General features: G+C 38.1%; 2 protein-coding genes across 2 annotated transcripts in view; one reads left to right on the top strand and one right to left on the bottom strand.

The window, feature by feature from the left end:
* Positions 1-3,728: 3,728 nt before the first annotated feature.
* On the bottom strand, positions 3,729-4,891 carry gpx1b (glutathione peroxidase 1b). Its single transcript, XM_024270129.2, has 2 exons — positions 4,620-4,891; positions 3,729-4,306 (listed from the first exon to the last, which is right to left on the bottom strand). Exons 1-2 carry the CDS (start codon positions 4,833-4,835, stop codon positions 3,956-3,958), a joined length of 567 nt encoding a protein of 188 aa, XP_024125897.1. The 5' UTR covers positions 4,836-4,891; the 3' UTR covers positions 3,729-3,955.
* A 699-nt stretch (positions 4,892-5,590) lies between these two features.
* The window catches only part of fancd2 (FA complementation group D2), a 25,529-nt gene continuing 21,189 nt past the window's right edge, over positions 5,591-9,930 (top strand). Inside the window, exons 1-9 of the mRNA XM_024270127.2 lie at positions 5,591-5,719; positions 5,910-5,970; positions 7,246-7,380; positions 7,450-7,517; positions 7,592-7,698; positions 7,770-7,830; positions 7,909-7,961; positions 8,936-9,014; positions 9,109-9,233. Coding sequence (XP_024125895.2) covers positions 5,910-5,970; positions 7,246-7,380; positions 7,450-7,517; positions 7,592-7,698; positions 7,770-7,830; positions 7,909-7,961; positions 8,936-9,014; positions 9,109-9,233 — 689 coding nt within the window. The 5' untranslated portion in view covers positions 5,591-5,719. The remainder of the gene's footprint in view (positions 5,720-5,909; positions 5,971-7,245; positions 7,381-7,449; positions 7,518-7,591; positions 7,699-7,769; positions 7,831-7,908; positions 7,962-8,935; positions 9,015-9,108; positions 9,234-9,930) is intronic.

Raw genomic sequence — 9,930 nt, 5'->3', positions numbered from 1 at the left:
TGCTGATTTATAGTTTTACTATAGTTCCAAACTAAGAGGAATGTAGATCCTCTCACTGGATGATCATATTGTTAAAGTGCCCTCATATGTATAGATAAGAGAAAAAAAAAAAAGTTTCCCACAAAAATACTTAGAAAAAATAAGCCAAATGCACATTGTTTGAACCAAAGCGTTCTGAGATATTTATGTGAAAAATAAAGCAGAATTTAGCCAGATGCTGGCACTGTGCCTAGACTTATCTTCAATAATCACGTCCTTGAGAAGTTCAATGCAATCCTTTTTTTAAGTGCAGTAAACTCGCACTGACTCCTGTGACCTGAGGACGACCTGTGGTTCAGAGGGTGACCTTTAAACCTACAGGTGTCTGCTTGTGCAAGCGTCTGCTCGTGCAGGCGTCTGCTCGTGCAGGCGTCTGCCCGCACAGGCGTCTGCCCGCGCAGGCGTCTGCCCGCGCAGGCGTCTGCTCGCGCAGGCGTCTCCCCGCGCAGGCGTCTGCCCGTGCAGGCTCATGTATCACAGCTGCTCCTGCAGGCGTCTGCTCCTGCATTATAGCTGCACGTGCAGGCATCTGCTCATGCATCACAGCTGCTTGTGCAGGCGACTGCTCATGCATCACAGCTGCTTGTGCAGGCGACTGCTCATGCATCACAGCTGCTCCTGCAGGCGTCTACTCCTGCATCACAGCTGCGCGTGCAGGCATCTGCTTGTGCATTATATCTGCTCGTGCAGGCGCCTGCTCCTGCAGGCATCTGCTCATGCATCACAGCTGCAAAGAGCAGCTGTGATGCATGCACAAATGTTTGTAATCACAACGGAAGACGAGCAGGAGTTAAAAAAACTTGTAGGCACCTTTAAGTCTAAATGAGGTAATGATCAACCTGCTGTGTGTGTGGCCTCCAGCATTAGAGGATGTGACGTGTGACACACCTCCAGATCCGTTAGCTTGGTTTTTATGCATACATGAATTGCTGCTTAGTTTTTGTGAAACACACTGGCTTCAACAAAATAAACGAGTCTACATCGGTGCTTTATTTATGAAACCTCAGCTCACTCCTTGACACGAGCGACTATCTGCTCGTCCCATCTGAACTGAACAACATTTGGGTGATTTACGAACGTCTTTATTTCCCATCAAAACAATAAAATTAAAGATGGAATTTCCTGGTTTTTATTCTTTATAATAGTATGAAGTTAAAATATTTTTTCTTCTGCAGGATTTTTTTGTTTTTGCTCACATATCCAGAAAATGAAGTCATACTCAAAAGGAGGTGTAAATAAACATTTAACCCGTTTGTTTTTAAACTGAGAAATATTTAAGTTAATGTTGCAATAAAGACATGAAGCCTCAATCAAGTTATTTTGTACTTTGATTTTGAAAAGTTGAACCTGTGGCTCTGGAGCCACCCTTCATAGGGGCTCTGTGGATAGAGAAAAATAAAATGTTTTTATTTTACAGAGGTATGTTAAGTAAAAAGTAAGTACAGTAAACAAAAAAAAGGAAAGTAATCTATTACTGTGTGGGTCCTGACCATAGTAACTGTAATGCTCCAACAAGCAGTCTGAACAAAGTTGGAGTGAAACATTTTGACAGATTTTTTTTGAAAATCAAGTGGAGGTCGGTAAGCACAGCCAGAGGCCATATTTTTAAAAATATTCCATGATTTTAAATGCACCATATTGTTAAAGTCTATAAGGGTCACTTAACTAGCTCTATTCTCCTGCTTCTTTCCGAAAGTTATTAAAAACTCATTTACACTTTCAGTGATTTCAGCAAACTTTGTATCAAAAAGTTGAGCTTGTTCAGGACATTACTGCTTGTTTTTTGTGCTCATAAAAATAGATTTTGAAATATTTAGCTAAATTTGCCCCGTAGGAAATGAATGAGAAAGTCTTCAAATTTCAAAAATTTAAGGAGATTAGCAACAATCCTTTAAATATATTCATGGGCCGTTTTTCTCTTTTATAGTAAAAAAAATAAAAATGGAGTACCTAATATATTAGCTAACGTTTTTGGCTAGTTTTTTTTTATCTGCTGGGGTTTTTAGGCTGATTTAGAGTTTTAGCTTCCATTTTAGCAACATGCTAACGTTTTTGACTAATTTAGTGTATGAATGAGTTTTAGGCTATTTTGGAGTTCAACTAGTTTTTAAGAAACAAGCTAACTTTCTTTTTTTTTTTTTTTTGCTAATTTGGAGTTTAGCTTATATTTTAGCAACAAGCTAACATTTTTGGCTCATTTTTATCTACTGAGGTTTTTAAAAGCTAATTTAGAGTTTGGTTTCTATTAAGGCAACATATACATTTTTGACTAATTTAGTTTATTGATGAATTTTAGGCTATTTTAGAGTTTAGCTGGTATTTAAGCAACGAGCTAGCTTTTTGCTAATTTGGCATCTACTGAGGTTTTTTATGCTGATTTTGAGTTTAGCTAATATTTTAGCAATACGCTAACATTTTGCTAAATTTTAGCTACAGGAGTTTTTAGATTAATTTAGACTTTAGCTTCTATCTTAGCAACATGCTAACGTTTTTAACTAATTTAGTTTAATGAGGAATTGGAAGGCTATTTTGGCATTTAGCTGCTATTTAAGCAAGAAGCTAGCTTTTCTACTAAGGGTCTTTGGGCTAATTTGGAGTTCAGCTCATATTTAAGCAACATACTAAATATTTTTGCAAAATTTGCATGCGTTAGGGATTTTAAAGCAATTTCACTACCATTTTTTAGAAATTTAATTCAACTTCAGCGCTCTTCAATTGTTCTTTAATGCAATTTTCAGTCTTTAAACAAATTTAACATTCAATTCAGTTTTACCTCGTTAAAGCTTCCTGGTAACTGTACAAAGACATAAAGTCAGTCATAAATTATAATTGCTAGTTGCTAAACTAAGTTAACCTTACATCCCTGTCCTTAGACCCTCCTTCTCTGTGAGGAAAAACTCCTGAAAAAAAAGACAATTGGGGGAAAAAACATGAAATAGCTTTTGGATTTTCAGCAAATCCCTTCAGCAGTTAAAATAAATTGTGTCAACATTTCCAGCAAAAAGCTTCAATATCTTCAACGGCTACTTTCATCAAAAAGCATTCACAGTATCATTATCCCAGATTTACACATTTCTGGCTGAGATGCACCACAAAAGTTAAAATAAACTTTACTTTTTCTTTAAATCACTACTTACCTTACACTTCCCATTTATAGACTTTCTGCGTTTAGATATGGTGAAGGGTTTCTTTTATTTTGAAAGGACTTCATGTGAATCAATGTCAAAAGTTATAAACAATGAATTTTTTTTCAATTTAATTATCATAGCATCAAATATAAATTAGTGCAATCTAGTGTCTTATTTTTCTAAGCCTGATTTAAGATTTTGTGGCTCCTACTGGGTTGTAATCGGTGAGAAATCAAACCGAATGTCTCTTAAGTGAAGAAGGTTGCAGACCTCTGGGTTAGACGCTGATTGCATATCAGCTTCTTACGAAAGAGGTGATTATGTTCAAAGACTGCTTTCATTGTTGAATCATCTTTACTAGCAGGTGATGCAACCTGCTAGTCATGCTGACTGTTTACAGTCTGGATTAGCGTGGGCGCCAACCCAGAGTTGATTTCTACCCACCGTCTCCCAGAAAAAGTTAAGCCAACAAGACATAATTGGATTACTACGGAATGTCTGACCCCAGTTGAAGGGGTTTTATGCTTCAGAAGAGATCATTCAGGGTCAGGCAGCAGACGATTTGGTTAAAAACATTTATTGGTCGTCTTTAGAAAATCACACCACAACTCTGCTTTACATGCAGCCAATGCAGCTGAGAACGTTTGGCCTTTTCTTCGTCATCAGACGCCCTCCTCACACTGGTTTTAGAGGGCGTCTTCATTCAGTAAAAGAACAAAGCAGCCATCGGATGCAGGGAAGCACAGAGGCGGCGTTGGAGGGAAGAGCTCGTGGACGGCTTGAAGACGCTACTTGATCTGGCTGAGGAGCTTCTTGACGTCGCCTTCGATGTCGCTGGTGAGGAACCTCCTGCTGTAGCGCTTGAACGGCACCCCGTCCGGCCCGATGAGGAACTTCTCGAAGTTCCAGGCCACGTCGTTTCTGCACACGGGGCTCCAGATGATGAACTTGGGGTCGTTCATCAGGGATGCGGCTTCGTCGCTGGGGGCGGGGAGCTGCTCCCGCAGGAACGCGAACAGAGGGTGGGCGTCCTTCCCGTTCACGTCCACCTTCTCCAGGAGCTGGAACTTTGGCTCAAAGCCGTTCCCGGGACGGACGTGCTTCAGGGACAGCAGGATTTCTTCATTCTTGCAGTTCTCCTGTGGGTTGATCATTAACATTTGATTGATTTTATTGCCTTTCAAACTTTCAACAATCTTTGATGTTTTAGGTCTGATCAACCATTCATAAAAAGTAAAAAATTCATAAAAGCTTAACTTAACATTTACCAAAACACTTTTTATAATAATATAAAACACTTTCACTCTTGGAAATGGTGTGGAAAAAGGTCAGTCATTTGCATGGAATTAATTTGCATGAAGTTCAGATTAAAAAACTGTAATAAATAAAGCTTTACTGCAAAATGATGACAGAAATTGTCAATAAAGTTTGAAGAAAACATTGAAGGCTTACCTGATGGCCGAACTGATTACAGGGAACTCCCAGGATCACGAGCCCCTTGCTGGCGTAGCGCTCGTGGAGCTCGTTCATCTGGGTGTAATCCCTGGTGGTCGTGCCTCAGAGAGACGCCACATTCTCTATGAGGACAACTTTTCCCTGTAAGGACGAGAAATTAAACATTTCTCCGGATAACAGTTTAGCCGTGAGACTGTAGAACTTGGACGCCATTCTTGATCGTGATCTTGACCGCCGGACAGTTGTGTGGTGCCTCCGCCTCCTCCGCCACTCTTTAAATATCAAAGACCCCATCATTTCCGTCAAGATAATTATCTTCGCACACTGCGCATGCGTTCTCAATAGTTGTCAAAAGCGAATTTGAGCAAAAGCTAAGTTTTCTAATGCTGTTCATTTGCCCTCATAACATTTGTATTTTCTTTTGGTTACTAAAGCACATTATAAAAATTGATTTTTGGTCTGTTTGAGTCTCTGGGATCATCATGACAAAAAATATGTCGTAAATATTCATGCTAATGTCATGTGTATCTTACTTTCGGAATTTTATGTTTTAATTTAACTATACATTTATATACGTAATATTTAAAACACATACGGATGATAAAGTCACCCAGTTTGCTTGGTAAAAGTCAATTTTGGGCGACACGAAGAACGTATCATATAGACATCTTCTTCAAAAACACCCTTTGATGTTTCAAAACGTGGTTGCTTTGATTTATTCACCGGCGTAGACCGATATCAGGTTTCAGGTACATTTAAAGGCAGATTGCTCAAGCCCCGCCTCTTAGCAGCAACTTGTTCACTAAAACAAGCGCACTTTAACATAAAGCTTGCCTTAAACCGATTTAGACCCATAAAAAGATTATCCTTAATGGGTAAAATGCTTTTTGATTATTTAATATAATTTAAATAACATAAAAAATAGCATTGAGTGATTTTGGGGAGTAAAATTGTTCTTTTTATGTATCCATTTGACAACAGGAAGTGGAACGGGATGTGACGTAGACGTCGCGCGCATTGGCGCGGAAGTTTGTTTGGATCTTCAATCCGGTGTTTGTCTGTGGGATTATTTCGCTGTAAAAAACACAGAAGAAAAAGTATGTTTATGCTACTATAATTATTTTTAAAGCCATAATATCACAATTTGATTCTCGCACACATAAAAACTAAAGTCGGTGGATTCTAAATGTAGCTAGCTAAAGCTGTCTGTTGATGATGTGGTTAGCTGTTTTGTAACAGAAGCCATACTGCGCAGTTCTCACACATTTTATGCTTGTACTTTATTAGATGATGAGGAGAAAACGCCGCTCATCTGTGGACAAAGAAGAAACGTTTTCTACAGCCGCCAGTGAGTACAGAAAATGTTTAATTAATAATCAGGTAAATCTGCTGTTTTTTTCTGCAGACTGATAATGCGATGAAGCAAAAGATTTACATCCTTACCTGTTTATGTCCGACTGACATCTCATCTAAGATTATTTCAGAAAGTCTTTTTGATTTAGAAAAGAAGAAATTCCAAAAATGAAGATTTGGCCCAGAGTCACAGATGATGTCACCGATTTGGGATGGAATGCCTGCTCTCATTTCCCATCATCCCTTTGTTAACACTCTCTCTCACTAGCTTACAGCCCCTCACACCCCAACCTAACATTACAGCTGCAACAGAAATGGTGATCAGTACCAGAACTATCCAGTCGTACAGTCTAGATCCAGATCAGACGAGGAAAACAAAGACGTTCATGGATCTATTTATAGATTCATCAGAATGGAGCGGAGCAGGAAGCTTGAGGCCCGCCCAGCCTGTTTTCTACGCCACAAATATGATATTTTTCATATGTCATTTTTTAAAAATCTGCTCCTGATTCACGATTTAACTCCACAAATACTAAGAAATTCCATTTTTGGTTTCATTTTCTTTATGTCCTCCATCATCAGAAAAACAAGAATACAAGAATGTGCTGAAAACAATTTTTTTCATTGGAGTAGTTTTTGAAGACTAATTAAATTTAAAACGACTGTCAAGTGTTCACAATAATGATTTTTTTAGCTAAAAAAATAAATATCCGCAGTTATAACAGAAAAAATACTGAATTGATTATTTCAACAAAAATCACAAGTTAACAATAAAACATGAAAGCAAACAGAAATTCACTAAAACAATAATTAAAATGGTGTATGTAATGAATTTAACCTTACACTCATACCACATATAAAACATATCTACTTAGTATGACTATTTACTTTGTAGTCTTGTTTTACCAGCAGTACTATTCTGATGTTTTTCACATTTCTGTTTATAGATAAAGATTTTAGGATTACATTATATACAAAGTTTTAATTGTGAGACTTTCTTCTAATAATTAGTTTTAACATTTTGACCATAAATAAACTTTTTTTTTGGTTTCATAAAGTATAATTTTGTCTTTACTTTCTGTCTCAACTGAAGAAAACTAGAAATGCTTGAAAAATACATATACAGTTTTAAGAAAAATTGATTTAATAATCCAAAATAAAATAGGATACATTTTGTTAATTATTTTTTGCTGTTTGAAATCCCGCTCTAAACATGTTGATTTCTTCCTTTTTCTCGTTTTTTAATGAGATCATTTCTTGTCTTCTCCAGAACCAAAGAAGGGCCGCAGCGCTGGTCGATCAGCTAAAGAGGCTGTTGCCGTGGAGACGAATGAAAGCGTGTTTGTTGCCTTTGTAAGAAAGGCAGGAGTCACCTTAAAGCATGACGCCCAGTCCAATGAAACCAGTAAGTAGTCTCTCAGGTCAGTCACCACAGTCCGTTCCTCACTCGTCATCGTGTCCTTCTGTCCTCCAGCTGCTGATCTGGTGGTTTTCCAGAAGAGAATCCAGCAGCAGCTGCAGAAGAGTCCTCAGTTCCCCGGCGTGAGTGTGCGGCCCGCGCTCTCCCATCCACAGATCCGTTTAACCACTGATGTTTTCACACGTTTGGTTCTTAGATCATTCAGGAGTTCGTCTCCAGCATGGAGGCATACATAGAAAATGCTGATGCTCTGAGGACCTGCCTGCTTCCATGTGTCCCTCAGACGTCTGACAGAGACTCCAGGTGAGCTCTAAGCTCCTCCCCCCTCCCAGTGCAGCTCCCATCAGTGATTCATGCTTTCCTCCACGCTGCAGCTCTTCCAGCTCCTTCCAGGAGAGCTTGCTGCGGATGCTGCTGGGCGTCGAGACGCTGCAGGTTTGGGATCTACCTGCACTAAAAATACCGACACGTTCTCCGGATTTCTAGATGTGTTTTGCTCTTCTTTCATTGCAGACTTTGATTATTAACATTTTGCTTGAGAAAATCCCAGAGTTCATGCTCGACAGGTCAGTCATTCCTTTAACGGGTTTGGTTTTGGCCTTTTGGAGGAAATCAGGATCAGCTTAAAGTGAAAGAAAAACAAGATTGTAAATTTGAAAAAAAAAAATAATAATTTGAAAATACAGTTTGAAAACTTGAAGGAATTATTGAAAATTTAAAAAAAAAATAGTATTAAAAACTTGAAACAAAACTGAAACTTGAATAGATTTCATTTAAATGTTACCACTTAAAAAACTGTACTTGTAACTTTTTTTTTAATTTCTTCGTTAGCTTCCAGTTCTCTGTTTTTTTTGTTTCAATTCAGATTTTTGAGTTTTTGCTGCTGAGCTGATCCTAATTCTCCATGGGGGCGGAGCTATGAGCTCTTGTTTCCCATGAAGTGACAGAGGGCTCCTCTCTACACATTTTCTACACTTTTCTCAGACACACATGAATATTTTTTACACTTTTCTCTCATTTTTTTTAATTCTCACTGTTCAAACTTTCCAATAAAAATAAGTCAAGCATTAGGATGAAAAGCTGCAGCGTGATATTAGCGAGGTAAAAAAGCTGCTCTCCCTAAGTTTGATGAGAGACATAAACCGACGACGTTCTGCAGCACTAAACACGTCACATCGAGGTTACCTGTGGGGGAATCATGGGATACATTTTGGGGAACTCAAAGCCCCGCCCCCATGTAGAATTAGGATCAGCTCAGCAGCAAAAATCAGAATTGAAACTGAAAAAACAAAGAGGGAGAAACGAAAAAAGGAAAAGTTAAAAGTACAAATAGGGATTTTTTTTATTGGTAACAGATTTTGTGTTTTTTTAATTCAAGTTTCAAATTTTTATATATAAATTTCATATTTTCAGTATTTCCTTCAAGTTTTCAATATGTTATATCAAGTTTAAAACAGATTTTTTTTTCTTCAATCTGTTGACTTTAAGCAGATCCTGATTTGACCCCATAGATTTATTGAGTGTTCTCTGTACTTCGTAGCTCTGGGGATGGAGGTCTCAGTGTCCCCAGAATGATCATCAACCAGCTGAAGTGGCTGGACAGAATCGTGGATGCTAAGGTATCGAACCGCTACGGACTCCTTCGTGGTGTGACGTTGGACACTGAAGGGTGTTTTCTTTCTGCGTCTGCATCCTTCCTGTTTGCTCTCTCAGGGTTTGTCAGTGAAACTCCTGGAGCTGGTGTCAGTAGCTCCTGTGGAAGTTCAGAGGGACATCATCACCAGTTTACCGGAGATACTGGAGGACTCGCAGCACAATGATGTCGGGAAGGAGCTCAAGTAAGAGTCCCGGCGCTCTGTGAAGACCAGGGTACTGTTAGGGTCAGGAATGTTTTAGGATAGATGTGCAGATTCAGTTTCTGGGTAATGATGAGCTTTTAAAGAGTAATTAAACGCTAAGTTAACCTTTTTTTGTCTGTTTAAATACTGTCTATTATCACATTTTTGACAAAATTGTGTAATTATTTTAGGGCTGAAACATAAACGCATGCAATTAATCAAAAAGAATTAACGCGTTCATATTTATTAACGCAAATCAATCAAATAAACAGTCCTTCGCTTTAACTCTGCGGTTCAGGATTCTACAGCGTGAGTTAAAACACTTGGTCGGGTATTTTCCTTCTTAGACCATGGTTATTTACATCATAAATACATATTAAATCTGTTTTTAGTAATCTAATCTTGCTATTTTTTTTATTTCAATCGCTTTTTTACAAAAAGTGGACGATTTGATCCATATTGTCTCAATCTAAAATTTACCCAGTAAAACATTTTGATTAATTGTGATTTATCACAACACAAAAGTGCGATTAATTGGGTTATTTTTTTAATCGGTTGACAGTAGGGCGGCCACGATTAGTCGACTAATCGACTATTAAAATAGTCGACAATTAATTTAATAGTCGATAAGTCGTTATTTTATATTATATGGAGTCAGAGTGTCGTAAAGTTGAAAGTTATAATGGTATTCTGCTAG

The sequence above is a fragment of the Oryzias melastigma genome, linkage group LG5 (genome assembly GCF_002922805.2).
Source record: "Oryzias melastigma strain HK-1 linkage group LG5, ASM292280v2, whole genome shotgun sequence".
NCBI classification, from domain to species: domain Eukaryota; kingdom Metazoa; phylum Chordata; class Actinopteri; order Beloniformes; family Adrianichthyidae; genus Oryzias; species Oryzias melastigma.
The sequence above is the reverse complement of the archived record's forward strand: the minus strand, read 5'-3'. Positions and strand labels throughout refer to the sequence as shown.